The 17,837-nt window shown below is 34.8% G+C and overlaps 1 protein-coding gene across 5 annotated transcripts in view; it reads right to left on the bottom strand.

The window, feature by feature from the left end:
* Window positions 1-7,839, bottom strand: part of LOC127832278 (poly [ADP-ribose] polymerase tankyrase-1-like) — a 32,811-nt gene extending 24,972 nt beyond the window's left edge. Inside the window, exons 1-6 of one of the 5 annotated variants that reach the window (XM_052357673.1) lie at window positions 7,688-7,839; window positions 6,903-7,047; window positions 5,854-5,943; window positions 5,284-5,505; window positions 3,942-4,070; window positions 1,225-1,314 (exon numbers count right to left, since the gene is read on the bottom strand). In XM_052357673.1, coding sequence (XP_052213633.1) covers window positions 1,225-1,314; window positions 3,942-4,070; window positions 5,284-5,505; window positions 5,854-5,943; window positions 6,903-6,947 — 576 coding nt within the window. In that variant the 5' untranslated portion in view covers window positions 6,948-7,047; window positions 7,688-7,839. Of the gene's footprint in view, window positions 1-1,224; window positions 1,315-3,941; window positions 4,071-5,283; window positions 5,506-5,853; window positions 5,944-6,405; window positions 6,471-6,902; window positions 7,647-7,687 lie in introns of those variants that run through there. The other 4 variants (XM_052357678.1, XM_052357676.1, XM_052357675.1 and 1 more) reach the window with 4 other exon arrangements.
* Between the last annotated feature and the right edge of the window lie 9,998 nt (window positions 7,840-17,837).

Below are 17,837 nucleotides of genomic sequence, written 5' to 3'. Positions count from 1 at the left end.
CATAATTTGGGTCAGCACCAAGCCTTATGTAGTCTTGGTTTTGTTTGTGAATACATACCTCATTGACATAATGTTGGTTTTGTTTGTGAATACATACCTCATTGACATAATGTTTGTTTTGTTTGTGAAAAACATACATCATTGACTTAATTTTGGTTTTATTTGTGAATACATACCTCATTGATATAGTTTTGTTTTTGTTTGTGAATACATACCTCATTGACATAATGTTGGTTTTGTTTGTAAATACATACCTCATTGACATAATGTTGGTTTTGTTTGTGAAAACGTACCTCATTGGCATGATGTTGGTTTTGTTTGTGAATACATACCTCATTGACATAATGTTGGTTTTATTTGTAAAAACATACCTCATTGAAATAATTGACATTATTTTGGTTTTGTTTGTGAAAACGTACCTCATTGACATAATGTTGGTTTTGTTTGTGAATACATACCTCATTGACATAATTTGGGTCAGCACCAAGCCTTATGTAGTCTTGGTTTTGTTTGTGAATACATACCTCATTGACATAATGTTGGTTTTGTTTGTGAATACATACCTCATTGACATAATGTTTGTTTTGTTTGTGAAAAACATACATCATTGACTTAATTTTGGTTTTATTTGTGAATACATACCTCATTGATATAGTTTTGTTTTTGTTTGTGAATACATACCTCATTGACATAATGTTGGTTTTGTTTGTAAATACATACCTCATTGACATAATGTTGGTTTTGTTTGTGAAAACGTACCTCATTGGCATGATGTTGGTTTTGTTTGTGAATACATACCTCATTGACATAATGTTGGTTTTATTTGTAAAAACATACCTCATTGAAATAATTGACATTATTTTGGTTTTGTTTGTGAAAACGTACCTCATTGACATAATGTTGGTTTTGTTTGTGAATACATACCTCATTGACATAATTTGGGTCAGCACCAAGCCTTATGTAGTCTTGGTTTTGTTTGTGAATACATACCTCATTGACATAATGTTGGTTTTGTTTGTGAATACATACCTCATTGACATAATGTTTGTTTTGTTTGTGAAAACATACATCATTGACTTAATTTTGGTTTTATTTGTGAATACATACCTCATTGATATAGTTTTGTTTTTGTTTGTGAATACATACCTCATTGACATAATGTTGGTTTTGTTTGTGAATACATACCTCATTGACATAGTTTTGGTTTTGTTTGTGAATACATACCTCATTGACATAATTTGGGTCGGCACCAAGCCTTATGTAGTCTTGAATGTCTTGTTCGTTACTTCTCAGCACAGCATCCACCAGCTTGGCCTGTCCAACATAGACGGTTTCTAATCTTGTTTAATCAGCTGCATCCTAACATTTCAATGAATTTTTTAAACAAATAAATTCACTGTATTGATTTATGCATTTAACAGTCAGGATTTGTTGTTTCGCAGAAATGGTCATGTCAAATTTTCTTAATCATTGCTGGCAGTCATCACATCACAAATTTATAGCAACCGTTAACATAAGCCTGAGCTTAAATGACTAGGTACTTTAATTCATAAACAGATACATTTGGAATGTCTTAACACAATTTTTATGAAAATTTATACGGATTGTAAAAACTGCACATCTAATGGAATCATTTTGCTACTAAAAAGAATTTCTTCATAACACTCCCATGTTTATTGCAACCTTTTTAAACGTTAGGAAGTCTATTGAAATAAACTAATAGGTCTACATGTGTGCATACTGAGTGGGTGAATGGAAAAAACATGTTTTTCCTGTGCATATTATGCATACAACTACTCATTAATATACTAACTGTTTTATTTTATAAAATCTTGTAACAAGTAAATTAGCATAGCATTCTAGCATTTAATATTGCACTTTTGTCCAAAAATATAAATAAGGGGACTACACAGAGTGCATTTTAAATTAACTAAACTTTGCAACCAATATCCAATTATTTTGTGCAGCTGGTTTGCAGAACCTCTTCCAATTTCCATGAACTTGCCTTAAGTAAGACAATATCATTTTTAATGCAGCTAGCTTTTAATTGCCACAAAACCACACATGTGTACTATATATATATTACCTGCATGATACGTTTGGTTTTTGCGGACATTTCTCGTTTCAGGTTCTAAAAAGTACATTTTCCCGTACACATTAAATATTTCCCACTTAATATCACATTTTTACCAACCTCTTTTTAAGTGATTATAACAAGTTTGCTTTAAGATTTTCAAAAAGTTAGTGTGACAAAAATAAATTTAAGAACAAGAAGGATTTGATGGCCCTGGCACGCTCATCTGAGTTTAAGGTATGCCAATTGTCAAGAGATGACTTTGTGACCTATTTTTTACCCCACTGGCACAATTCAAACATGCTCTTGATAATGTGTAGATGAAACTTCTTAATATGTTTAAAAGATTTAAAGATTAAGACATAAATGTAAATTTTACAGTGGTTATAAGGGTTTTCTGAGATTTGACCTAGTGACCTAGTGTTTTGACACACTTGATCAGCCTTGGCTCATATCAATATAAACATTCAAATCAATATGATCAAGTTTCAAAAAGGTTGAGTCATAAATGTAGCTTCTAAAGTGGTGACACAATTATTAAAAACAAGAAATATCTTTAAAAAAGATATACGGCGTTGATTGTGGTTGCAGTTTATGAAAGGTAAAGACTTCAATGAATGAGATCAAAGATAGCGAATGTCTTTTTCTGTGCAGTTCTTAGCTGCAGCAAACGCAGTACGGGATGATACGCGGAGTTTTCGCGGCTTATTTTACATTATTGACGATGCTGGAACAGCGTCGTCTAAGGTTTGATAACCAGTAAAAAAATTCTTCACAATGGGAACCTATGTAAAAGACCGAGCCAGTCCGATTGAGATAACTCAATTTTTCAGTTACTTCCCTTGGCATTCGCCACTGCGTAGGAGATTGCTCGTTGATTTTCATTGATAACATTCTCCTAGCAGAGTTGTCGTTCGTGTTGATAAAGGTAAATATTAGTGAGTCTTCGCTTCCACTGCTCTCTACACTTTAACATGTTAACATGTTGACAGGAATATGGAAGTTAGTACTAAATATGAGAAAATAGCCTTTAAGTGCAAACGTTCTCGCGCTGAAAATCTTCTGAAAATAAAAGGTGGACGCACAAACTGTATTGATGTCGAGATTGAGTGTAAAACTGTTCTATCTATTAAGCCTTTTCAATAGATATAAAATTGTTTCATGCTGAACACGCAGTAAAACAGTGTTGCAAAGACGCGGACATGTTTCCAATGTTCTGGTCGTATTCTCAAATCAGCCAATGCAGTCAATGAAGTGTATTCATCTGTACCTGGCCGCGGGAAGTTTTATTTGAATTCTATTGGACGCTAACAAAGGTCAGGCTAAGGTGAAAAGCTGGCTTAATACAGCTTACGCCGAAAAAATATTTATGGAACTTGCCTTAGCTACTTTCTATATAAACATTCTGATTAAGTTTCATAAAGGTTGAGTCATAAAAACGCATGTTACCCAGATTTAAACTGGGCCTTGATATTGTCAACATAAAATTCTTACCCAGTTTAATAAAGTTTGGATATAAAATCTGGTCTCTATAGTCATAGAGAGCTTAACAATAAGCAACACAAGAGGCTGGACCCCAGACATAGACTGACCACAATAGCTTACCGCGTGCATTTCATGCTCAGGTGAGCTAAATATACAAATGGGCCGTGCTCTGTGAAAAAGGGGTTTAATGCATGTGCCTTAAGTGTCGTCCCGGACTGCACAGGCTAATCTGGGACAACACTTTCCGCACATGCATAAAACTCCCTTTTATGATAGCGCGGCTCAAATGTATAGTCTTTGTACCGCAATAAATAGGATATAGCATAACAAGTATTTTGAAAAAAAACAAAACACAATCCAATGCTATGTGCAAAGTATTTACCCCATATATTGCTGCAATTTTCTGTGTGTAATATTCCCGCGCCTGCTGTGGAGTCATGGACCCATCTAGAACCTCTGCCAACTCAAATTCACCCTTGGCCAGGGCAATATCATAAGGAGTCCGCAATTTCTGTATTTAAAATAAAGTAATGATAACAATCATTGTGGATACAAGCTGTGGCATTTGTCACAGGTGAAGTTTTGAGTTTGTAACTAAACTGAAACTATGGGTAATTTCTAGAGCATTCCAACACTTCAACCCTGTTTTTATTGCAAAATTCGTTGGGGTCCAATTATTTGAGACACTACAGCGCAGTATTTGAGTTTCAGTTTTTCCTCAGGAAGCACTTCAGTACAATTTGATCCAGGCCTTCTCCTAGATATAATGGAATCAGGTGTGTCTGATAAAAATGCTTTTATACTCCGCTTATGCCACAGTGCAGCAATATCTGCAACCATGAAACAGCAAAGGCATTGATATCGTTTAATATACATGTTATCATGTAATCACCCAACATGACGTAATTGATGGATACAACAAATTAAATAAGTAAATGAAATTCAACAATATTTTTTTCAGATATGCACTTTATTATCACCGCCAACTTTTTTTTCGGACGGGATATACTAATTGGTCCCGTCCGTCTGTGCATCTGTGCGTCCTTCCTTCCGTCCGAAACTTTGTTAAGAGCATAACTCTAAATCTACTGAAGGGATTTACTTGAAACTTGAAATAAAAACAGATGGCAAGTAGGAGAAGTGCAGTGACTAACAACCATAACTCTATCTACCTTAGTTTTTGAATCATCTCCCTTTATTTAATTTCAAAGTAAAAAAAATTCGGAGCATAACTCTAAATCTACAGACGGGATTTACTTGAAACTTGAAATATAAACAGATGGCAAGAAGTAATTATCTCCCTTCATTTAATTTCAAAGTAAATTTATGTCCGGAGCATAACTCTAAATCCACTAAAGTGATTTACTTGAAACTTGAAATATTAACAGATGGCAAGTAGGAAAAGTGCAGTGACTAAGAACCATAACTATATCTACCTAAGTTTTTTAATTATCTCCCTTTATTGAATTTCAAGGTAAATTTTTGTCCAGAGCATAACTCTAAATCTACTAAAGGGATTTACTTGAAACTAGAAATATAAACAGATATATTTGACTCAATCACAATTATATAATTGGTACGGCTGACACTTCAAAAGCTCTATAGTTAGACACAAATATTAACTAACAGCAGGTTGTATTGTGTTGGCCCAAACACATATCTTTATCATAGAAACATTGACACAGTCATATGAAATATAATTAAAGTTATGAACTGCTATTCACCCTGTTTCTGATGGTCAAATCCGGGTTGTAGTCTAAAATTTTGAGCACCAATGGGAAGGCCTCCTTGACGTCTATGTGTTCCACAACGAGGTGCATCACAGTGTCCTCTCCCAACCTGGTCTTCACATTCACGTTGAACCCACTATCCAGCATTATTCCTAAGATCGCCTCACCATCCGGCCTGCCGGCCACCGCAACGATGTGCATCGGATTCATCCCATCCTGAAGTAGAAGAAAAACGTACTTATCATGATGGACTTGATCTCAGAAGCTTGGTCGATTTAGAGGCGCGTAATTGTGGGATTGGGAGGTCTTATTGCTGATTTTTTTGTTCGAAATAGCAAACTAATTTATTCTGTTTCATTGTTCAATACAACATTTAATATTTATTGATATATATTTATGAAAATGTCCGCAAAAGTTAATGACAGGAAAGAAATCAGTTTGCCTAATTGTAAGTTAAAGTTAATAATATAAAACAATCCCCTTTCGTCTACCTAAGTAAGCCTTATCTTTTGTCTTGATCAGCGCATAATTACTAGCATGTCGTATGTCTACATAGATACTAACCTTAATAAACTGTGATGCTATGCCACCCTGGTTACAGTAGCGTCTTATATCCTCTCTGCTTCCCTTTAAACAGGTTTCATATAACTTCGCCTGAAACAAAAACCAACCAAACAAACAACACATTATTTAAAATACTTTTGATAAACCGGTATGGATTACTTTTTGTGATTTTAACATTCTTCAAATAACTAAGGAATTATTTGGAAATCGTGCCTATTTCAATACACAACACTATCCAATCATTCGAAGCTTTATCATTCTCTAATAAAAGATCCACCAATCAAAATGATAGATCTTTGATCCTTTGCATTATTGACTTAACATGCAAATAAATGACACCGCCGATAACAGTTCCCGATGGTGTTATTTATGGTCTCGACCTCGCATTTAAATCCCTCGGCATGTAGTTGTTTACTTCACAAAGCGAAGTACCGAACTAAAGAAGTAACATTACAATTGCATCCAATTAAGTATTTATTGTATTGTTCGTATGGCTATAATAGTATAATATTTAATACAAATGATAAGTTTCACTAAGTATAGTTTACATACATTACTCATAACTGAAAATGCGTCCACGTGTGTTCCAAGAGATTGTGATGTGTCGAAATAACTACAATTTAAATGTCAAAAGCTAAGTTTGGTTGAGTGTATTGACTGAGTCTAGCACGCTATGCACGTGTATCACTACAGTAGGGGCACCGCTTCGGTCAAGAGGACGTAGGCCAAGTTGGGGTTACTGTCTTTACAATAAGATTTGAATATGAACATTAAAAAAATCTGACCAGATATTGTGTGAGACCCTTTGTAATTATGCATGAACATTGTGTCAGTCAGCAATCTCTTCAGTAACTGCATACAATAAACTTCGATCATTAGTAAGATGGTTTCTTATTATATTCGTAGTTTAAGTGTTGAACAAGAACCTGTTTATTACGATATTTGATATTCCATGGCTTATTTCCTTATTTAAATACGTGACCCTGCATTACATGATTATTACGCAGATGTTAGTTAACATACGAAAAAGCCCTTTCGACGTTTCTTACATGTTCAGGACTGAGCTCTTCCGCGCTGAAAACTCCCAGCATCATGTTGGCAATCGGTTGGGTGTAAGTCGCAGAAGTCTATCTATCTTTAAGTTTCCATTTCGTCATTTTCCGGTTCTCGTTTTATATCCATACATGTCTAAGACTAACAAACACGAAATAATGATGTATGCACGTGAAACAAGTTCATGTAATTAAAAAGTCTTCATGCACTAAACTTTGCACGTAGCTCTATACTATTTATGTGTCTGTCGTTTGTATGCAGTCAATAAGAATGTTATATTGAAAGTGAATTATGTAACACAAATATCACATCATCTTATCAAATTAAAATGGAACCATCAAAATAAGAATATTATTTAAACAGACGGTCTACAATTCCATAAAATCCGCCGTCGTGGTTGTTATTAATAACGTCTTTATGTTATTTGTATATTATTATTTAACGAATATTCTGTAAAAAAAAGCCCCAGTAAATATAACAGTAATATAAATCCAACATATAACTAGATCTATTTCAAAATAAAACTGAAAGAACTCATGCACTATTTATCTCCTCTGTTTACAATATTGCTATGTTTTAAAGTGGTCCCACCATATCTACCACTACACACTTTATTTGCCCAAATATAAGCCACTCTTTATTTTACACTAAACCTTAATCTCTTCATGAATTACAAACCGCCAACTGTTTGCCAATTATAGGTAAAACTTAAAGCGTGATTAAGCATTGAATGCGACCCGCTTCATGTCCGACATTCTTTTGATAAGAAGTTAGTTCTTACCTGTGATACACTACAGTTTACCCACGAAAATCCAATCAAATCGATACATTAAAGCCAGGCGAGCTCTGTTGTAAATATTTTATGCATTGGGTTTCGCAGTTAACTTTCTTTGCGATGTGTCTGTGTATCTAAATGTCCTTATCAGAGCTCATATCTGTATTGGATAGACGTTTACCATTCTTTTAACCAGTTTTGCATTGATAAGTGTGTTCTTCAGAGATAAACAAATAAATGACCACTTGACCGCTTTATCTAGTAATCATGCAGTGTAACCATTTTGCTGTGCCCGTGTCATCAAACACACGAGTGGACACAATTACCTTAAAAACGTTGTGTCCGTTGGACTGGGCGGTTTTGTATGAACAGTATAAAGCAATCCCTTCTATCGCATATAATTTTGCCTGCCAAGTATGCAAAATATACATCCACACACCATTAATAAAAGTAACGTCAATTTTCGCAATTCAAGTAAATTGAACAAAACTAGACCAGATGCATACGAAAATCCATTATTGTGAAAACAAAGTAAGCAAAACAACGTGAACTAAAATATTCTCACCACATTCTCACTTGAGCAACTATCTTTACCGCAATAGGCCCATATCTTTTTGTTGCAAGATACAAATATACCGGTACGACGTATCACCTATTAAAAGTTAAACTATTTTGAATGTTACACTTCCTTTTTCGTTATAGGTGCTCTGTAACAACCCGTTTTGCAATAAACCCGTTTTGCAATAAATTTATTGCAAAACGGGTTGCGGTGTCTTATTGCAATTTGATATTTGTATAACAACCCGGTTTGCAATACACCCGTTTTGCAATAATTTTATTGCAAAACGGGTTGGTGAGTCTTAATGCAATTTGAAAATTGTCCAATCGCCCGTTTTGCAACAATCCGTTTATCACTAAAATCATTACACACGTTTAAATAAATTCAAAGGGATTGGAAACATTAAAATATAGTTTCACGTGTCGTATTTCAATAATATTATATAAAAAAAATAGACAAAACTGTGAGCTTTGACTAAACATTTAAAGGCATGGAAGCGGTGAAATTACAAGACTGAATGCGATTCAATAACACATAATAGGTATTAAAAAGTGATTTCACCAATTTAGTACTTAAGTTGTTATTACGCAGAAATGCAATAATGTATTGCTTAACTTGTAAAAAGTGTCTTATTCAATGTCAATGTTGTGTAACAACCGCTTCGCAATAAAACCATCACATATATACTAATGGATTCACATTTATTTGAAACATTATAAATTTAAACGGTGTAAAGGAAGTTTCAACTGTCGTTTACAAGAAAAATATGATAAAACAACACAGAATGTTTATATAAATTTATTATTACCACTTTGGGAACTACTAAAGAAAACCTGTAAATGCTATAATTTTATTGCAAACCGGGTTGCAGGTTATAACAACCTGTTTGCCAATAAAATCGTTTCGCAATAAACATATCACACATTTACTAATTTATTCCAATTGATTGGAAACGCTGACAAAAAGTTTCAAATGTCGTTTGTAAGGAGTTTGTATATAATAAGAAAGAAGTGTAAGATTCGACCAAAAATTTAAATATACAGAATGTGACCAAGTTCATGAGTCAATGTGATAAAACATGCACATAATGTATATATAAAGTGATCTCAACCAATGTCATACTTCAGCGGAGAAAACCCAGGAATGCAAAAATTTTATTGCAAAACGGGTTGCAGTGTCTTGGTGCAATGTACTTTTTTTAACAACCCGTTTTGCAATAACCCCTTTTTGCAATACACACTTTTTGAAATAAACTCATCACACGTCAATTGATACCAATTGGCAAAACATGCATATTAAACATGTTTAAAGAAAATTAACATTTATTTTTACACTGTCCAAACATTTGCTTCTTGTTTAAAGTGATATTATGCGCATTGTGTCACTGTTTAATTGAGCTGAAAAAAAATAACAGGTCAAAATATTTAGTTAAAATGTGGTAACTGGCTTATTATCTGCAACTCATCTTGCTACCAGTTGTTTATAAAAAATATATATTATATTCGATATTTTACATGACTGTCCCAGTCCTCTAAGCCGAGCGAACTGTCTTTCTATTAGGATCGGAGTTAGTGTCCGTGTGTCGTATGAATAGATATCGTTGAAGGAAATTAAAGTGATCCGTAAAACAAATGTGTGCCTTTGTTTCGTATGTACGAATCTGCACTAAAACTAGATTTAGAATCACATCGTACATCGAATCATTTCTAGCGTCAAAACGTAGTACGGTTTATATTCAAATGCATTATTTTACTCTTTCCGGGATATTGTTTTAGTATGTTGATGCTGCATTAACAAATATAAGTGTAAATGAATTGAAAACAATAAAAATAAACAACGGTTGCGATAGACACCTATAAACATAGCATATACTGTTAGATGCGCATAATAAATTACTTTAATGTTGAGTTACTCATACACACGTTTAGGATGTCTTGGTTTCCTGTTAGTTTAAAGCCTGCAAACCACGTCAAGGTCGAAAACCATTGAAAGGTTGTTTTTTTTTGTTGTTGTTTTTTAATGTGTTTTTATTTTTATTTTGTTAACAGTGGAACAAAACACCAAATCATATATGTTAACGATTAGCTGATTCCTTTTTGAGACATTCAGAAATTTATTTATTTCTCCTACTTGCTTCTTCCTGACAGGTTTCTGTTTTTAACATTTCATCTCAAAGCCATCGATAACTAGATCCTCTAATTAACATAGCGAATTTCAAACCATCCCAAAAAATCAAATTCCAATAAGACACCCCAACCCGTTTTTGCAATAAATTTATTGCAAAACGGGTTTATTGCGAAACGAGTTGTTATAAAAATAGCAAATTGCAATAAGACACTCCAACCCGTTTTGCAATAAAATATAAAATTATTGCAAATCGGGTTTATTGCAAAACGGATTGTTATAAAAAAAATATCAAATTGCAATAAGACATTCAAACCCGTTGTGCAATAAAATTATTGCAAATAAAAGTTCGATGATTTTATTGCAAAACGGGTTTATATCAAAACGGGTTGTTGTAAACAAAATTAAATTCAATAAGACACCCCAACCCGTTTTGCAATAAAAAATATGCACTCCTGGGTATTCTTCACTTACTTCCCAAATTGCTGAACATCACTTCATATATACATTCAGCCTTGTGTTATCATATTCATTTTAGAAACGACATTTGAAACTTCCTTTATACCGTTTCAAATCAATTTAAAACAATGAGCATATATATGATGGTTTTCTTGCGAAACGGTTTGTTACACACAATCTTAACTTGAGCTCCAAATTGGTTGATATCACTTTCTATATACATTATGTGTTGTTTTATCGTACTAAATCTTGAAATGCATCGCCTTCAATGCTTTTTAATTTTTAGTAGAAATTAACAGTTTTGTCTATTTTTGGAAATACTATTATTTCAATACGAGATTTCAAATTTCCTTTTTAATGTTTCCAAACCATTTGAATAAATTTATACATGTGTAATTATTTTATTGCAAAACGGGTTTATTGCAAAGCGGGTTGCTATGAAAATTTCAAATTGCAATAAGACACTATAACCCGTTTTGCAATAAAATTATTGCAAATCCGGTTTATTGCAAAACGGGTTGTTATAAAAATATCAAATTGCAATAAGACACTCTAAACCGTTTTACAATAAAATAATTGCAAATCAATTTGCGATGATTTTATGGCAATACAGGTTTATTGCAAAACGGGTTGTTGTAAAAAAAATCAAATTGCAATAAGACACTCCAACCCATTTTTCAATAAATTTATTGCAAAACGGGTTTATTGCAAAACGGGTTGTTATGAAAATTTCAAATTGCAATAAGACACTCTAACCCGTTTTTCCATAAAATATTGCATTTTGCGTTATCTTAACTTTAGTACTAAATTGTTGGAAATCACTTTCGAAACACATTCTGTGTTGTTTTATCGTATTAAATCTCGAAATGCATCACCTTCCATGCATTTTAAGTCTAAACTCACATATTTGTCAATTTTTTATAACAATTTTATTTAAATAAAACACGTCAAACTCCCTTTTAACTCTTCCAATTCATTTGAATAAATTTATACAAGAGTGATGATTTAATGGCAAAACGGGTTTATTGCAAAACGGGTTGTTGTAAAAAATCAAATGGCAATAAGACACTCCAACCCGTTTTGCAATAAAATTATTGCAAAACGGGTTTATTGCAAAACGGGTTGTTATGAAAATTTCAAATTGCAATAAGACACTCTAACCCGTTTTGCAATTAAATTATTGCATTTCTCGATTTTCTTCAATTAAGTATTGCATTGGTTGAAATCACTTTCTACAAACATTTTCGGTGTTGTTGTATCACATTTAACCGCATTTTATTTGTTGTTCGAATCTTACACCTCTGTCTTATTTTGAAAAAAAATCCTTATAAACAACATTGAGACTTTCTTCGAAAAGTGTCCAATCAATTTGAATCAATTAGTACATGTGTGATGTATTAGTGCAAAATGAGTTTATTGTGAAACGGGCTTTTATTTCTTTTTTTTACATCGCAATAAGACACTGCAACCCGTTTTGCAATAACATTGTTGGATTTCTGGGTTAGATTCGCTTAATCTTCAAAGTGTTAAGATCACTATTTATATACATTCTGTGTTTGTTTATCAGATTTACTCATGAAATTGGTCACTTTTAATGTCTGTTAATTTTTGGTCGAATCTTACACCTCGCTCTTATTATATGTAAACAAACTCTATATATATAGATTTGAATATTTCTTTTCAGCGTTTCAAATCAGTTTGAATCAATAAGTTCATGTGTGTTTGAGTTTATGCAAAAAGAGTTTAGTGCACATTTTTGTGTATTTTTTATAACAATTTAATTTAAATAAAACACGTCAAACTCCCTTTTAACTCTTCCAATTCATTTGAATTAATTTATACAAGAGTGATGATTTTATTGCAAAAAGGGTTTATTGCAAAACGGGTTGTTGTAAAAAAAAATCAAATTTCAATAAGACACTCCAACCCGTTTTGCAATAAAATTATTGCAAAACGGGTTTATTGCAAAACGGGTTGTTATGAAATTTCAAATTGCAATAAGACACTCTAACCCGTTTTGCAATAAAATTATTGCATTTCTCGATTTTCTTCAATTAAGTATTGCATTGGTTGAAATCACTTTATACACCAATTCGGTGTTGTTGTATCACATTTACTCATGAAATTGATCACTTTAACTGCCTTTTATTTGTTGTTCGAATCTTACACCTCTGTCTTATTTTGGAAAAAAAAAATCCTTATATACAACATTTGAGACTTTCTTCGAAAAGTGTCCAATCACTTGGAGTCAATTAGTACATGTGTGATGTATTAGTGTAAAACGAGTTTATTGCAAAAACGGCCTTTTATTTCTTCATTTACATCGCAATAAGACACTGCAATCCGTTTCGCAATAACATTATTGGATTTCTGGGTTAAATTCGCTTAATCATGAAAGTGTTAAGATCACTGTTTATATATATATATATATATATATATATATATATATATATATATATATATATATATATATATATATATATATATATATATATATATATACATTCTGTGCTTGTTTATCACATTTACTCATGTAATTGGTCACTTTCAATGTCTGTTTATTTTAGGTCGAATCTGACACCTCTGTCTTATAATATGTATACAAACTCCATATATACGACATTTGAATCTTTCTTTTCAGCGTTTCAAATCAATTTGAATCAATAAGTTCATGTGTAACGATTGTATTGCAAAAAGAGATTAATGCACAACGGGTTGTTATAAAAATGCCCATTGCAATAAAACACTGCAAACCGTTTTGCAATAAAATTATGCACTACTGGGTATTCTTCAATTTATTTCCAAATTGGTGAACATCACTTTATATAAACATTCAGCCTTGTTTTATCATATTTACGTTAGAGACTACTTTAAAACTTCCGTTATACCGTTTCAAATCAATATGAAACAATTAGTATTAAATCTCGAAATGCATCATCTTCCATGCATTTTAAGTCTTAACTCGCAGTTTTGTCTATTTTTATAACAATTTTATTTAAATACAACACTTGAAACTCCCTTTTAACTCTTCCAGTCCATTTGAAATAATAAGACACTCCAACCCGTTTTGCAATAAATTTATTGCAAAACGGGTTTATTGCAAAACGGGTTGTTGTAAAAAAATCCAATTGCAATAAGACACTCCAACCCGTTTTGCAATAAATTTATTGCAAAACGGGTTTATTGCAAAACGGGTTGTTACAGTGTTCAGTGTACTTGTCTGAGTTTTCGAGTACTCGAAAATCTTCAATCCGGGCTTTAAAAAGAGTAGCATTGAAATAAACGTTAAATGATGTTCACCTTTTTATGACGTTGCGTCTGGCACGTATGTATTTACGACGCCATCACGTTGAAATCATAACTGCAACTTCCACACCTGGTATGAGACGCCCGTTCGTAGTAAAATCGCAGTATGGGAAAGAAAATAAGACTATACAGCGGCGGGGTTCTTGTGACGAGAAACACAGACAAAGACGAGATTGCACACGACACTGTAAAAATTAAGGCAAAAATTGAACGACGGGAAAAGTAGAGAGCAATCAAGGAAAAGAAACGTCAAAGGGTTAACGATGCTGATCGCAAAAGGCGACTTCATCGATGTGCAAGAAAGGACGCCAGGAGCGCAATATCTCAGCAAACTAAGCATTCCGATATAACGGCTGGTGCTAATGTAGACGGACCGCAAGATGATGGCGTTGCAGCACTTGCAGGAGATAAGGACAATGCTGATTGGTGAAAAGGCAAACACGATGCATTTTCAAACATGCCGATTCTGTGTTGGGACGAAGATGTCAGCGTTCTTATTATGTTCCATGAGGACCACTGACATTCGCAATTACATTGAAGGAAAGCTGAATTGAACTTTTGCTTATTGCTGTTTTGCCTGCAATGAACAGGTTATTGCACGTATATGGTTGTGCCTATGTATTGTCATAATGCAATCACTTAAAATAAAAAAAGATTTACAAAAATGTCTTATGTAGCCGTATTTTGCTTACGATCAACAATTACAGCGAGCCGGACACGGTCTAACCATCAAGTACCTGCCATTATCAACATCTACTTCATAATATCGCAACTGCTTTTTTTCCAAGTATAATCACCACTCGTAAAGTGAAAAATCCTGAGCAACGGGGGATTGAACCTGCGACCTCCAGAGTGGTAGTCAGACACTCAACTGCTTCGCTAAAGAGCTAGCTCAACAGCACGGCTGTTGGAAGTGACCTTATTTCACTACACTCTTCCCCCTTTAAATGTTTCAAGGCCCAGGCACGCCCGCCTCGGCGTGTCTTGCATCCACATTGCCCACCAAGAAACCATTAAACAATTCACACCCACTTTTTGAATATCTCATCATCGTCGCCATTAAAGTGAAAAATCCTGAGCTCCAACAGGGAATTGAACCCGCGACCTCCATAGTGGTAGTCAGACACTTTAACCGCGTCGCTAAAAAGCTAGCCCAACAGCAAAGGCTGATGGAAGTTACATTATTTCACTACAGTTCTCGAATGATTCGTCTTCATTTACTTTAATTTGCATGGTTTCAGATACGTTTGATTTGCTATTATCGATAAGCGCGGGAACAAACTCTTTAACACCGCTACTCCATGTCGCATGCGGTCAAATTGATGCGGCGTCAATCACAGAGCATGTGCTCACCGTGCATACCGTGCGGACGTCACTGTATGAGTCTGAAAGCGTTGCGTAAAAAAAACGCCAGGTAAACGGTTATTATAGAGAAAGTCTAATGTAATTTGGAGTTGTAGACGATTGTGATAGTTTCTCTGTGTTGATGATGGTGAAAGTAAAAAAGTGTGGTAGATAATAAACACTTTATTATGCATTTACTGTGGAACTTTTGAGGCGGTTTGAACTCAAAGCGAAAATACTATTATGGTTATATGTCAGTCATACTTTATGATACATTTCTTAATGAAGGTTTCTGGTTTTCAAAGTTTGCTTTCCTTCTTCATCAATCATCATAAATTTATAAAATCTTTAACTTTGAACTTTGGTGTGAATTTCACCAAAGTTCAAAGTTTAAGATTTTTGAAATTAATGTTTAATAGTTTATGATGTAAAAAGGAGCTTATTCACTTGTTATATTCTATAAATTTATATAACAAAATAACGTTTTAAATATTGAAATTCACGTTGAAAAGTGGCAAATTAAAAAGGGAGGGGAGACCCCTCCCGCACCCTTTCCGTTTGCCCCCACCCATTCTTGCGTACAACCCTAATGACTTGCATACACAGTGCTATAGGCATCCAGACGATCCACGCAGCGCCTTCGCAAAAGGGAAGCAAACACAAACTTTGCAACAAAAATAACTTAAAAGCTTAGCAGATTAAGTGTTTTATTAAGCTCATCTCCGTTCTGCTGTGGTGCAAGTTTTTTAACAGTTTGGCTTGATTGGTCATTGTCGGCTCGGGTACTACTTAAATGTACCCCGGGTACTCCTTAGTATACTTAAATGTACCCCTGGTACGGACAATATACTGAAACGTACTCTGGAATTCTAGTGCTTAGTTTGGCTCGAGTGACCTATTTTTACGCCTCATAGCAGTCTGTTGAAGCTTTCTCGGTCAGCAGCTGGAGCGTGCGCGTCGCGACCGAGGCGAGAGTCGTCGCAGAAGATTCTCTCACCTGTACATATTTCCTTATAGAGGGGAACTTCTGCGGGCGGCTCTGCTAATCCAGCTCAGTCCGCCACCCTCGAGCCGGACGTCTTCCACACTTCTGGGATTGCTGTCTTCTCCAAGATGCAGCGGTCTTGTCACCCGCTGTTTATCGTCGAGAGTTCGCTGGCCCGGACCTGCCAGAGGTCCCGTCTGTAGAGGGACGGGAACAGTGGGCCAGCGAGACCACCAGTGTGGAGGACATACGGGGCGGACCTGGGGCTTGCCTTTCGCGGGGGATGCATGTCCCATGAACATCGAGGAAGGGCCTTATAGAGGGACCCCGTGGCGGCGGTACTCAGTACGCTCAACGCACTGGGGAAACCGTCTCGGGGATGAAGACGACAGCCGTTGACGACGAGAGTGGCCATAAAGGCAGAGCTGTCCGCTGCAGTCACTTGGCGGAGCTGCGTTCAGACATAAATTTGTCTTGAAATTGTCTACCACCAGTGCACATTAAGGTCTCATTGGCCACCGTGCACTGGTCTATTTGGATCTAAATGATATCTTTGACGAATACCCGGGCAGCCGGGGTAAATTTGTCCTACTTTGGCTCAAAATTAATATTTTTCCCCTTAAAGGTCACAGGGGCAGGTCCAGCCATAATGACCCCGTGAAGGGGCTCGTCTGGACCTGTAAATAAACTCTTAATAACAACAACAACAACTGTTGAAGCTTTGTTGCTCAAAATAGGGACTGTCAAAATCTTAATATCATGTAATTTTATTCATTATCTTTACAATCAATAAACACTGAATTATCATTGTTAGATGGTCGCTTAGCGACCGTCCAAGGTGGTTAGTCTAAAATTCAGGTCGATACGCCTTAGCTACTAGGAGCCCAATACCCGCTTACTACGCGTATCCGCGCGAGAAAGAGTTGTATAATTTATGCAAGAGGTTTGAGTTCTCCAATTTTATTCATTCACAAATAAAAACATTATATTAATATCGTGTTAAATGCAACAGTTTCGAACGGTGCTTTTATAAAAAAAAAAGCAATAAACAATGATCGTACTGTACGTGTCGCGGAGGAGATTGTTTATGAATGAATAAAATAGTCCACTTTCTGCAGCGTCTTTATGACGCAGTATTTTTGCTCAGTCCATTCATTATATGAGGCTATTAATAGATGCGCCTGTCGATAAACAAAGGAAAGTTCACGGGCAATAACAACGCAATAGGTTACGCTCTCACATACACCTCAATGACGTAGTACAGGTCATTCGTAAATTGAGGCTATTAATAGATTCGGGAAAAAGTTTACGCTTATTTATATTCTCAATTTATAAAACGTTGAACATAAGTTCAACAATAACTTCAGCGATACGATAGA

The sequence above is a fragment of the Dreissena polymorpha genome, chromosome 5 (assembly GCF_020536995.1).
Source record: "Dreissena polymorpha isolate Duluth1 chromosome 5, UMN_Dpol_1.0, whole genome shotgun sequence".
Taxonomy (NCBI): Eukaryota; Metazoa; Mollusca; class Bivalvia; order Myida; family Dreissenidae; genus Dreissena; species Dreissena polymorpha.
Note: the sequence above shows the minus strand (reverse complement) of the source record. Positions and strands in the feature narration are given on the sequence as shown.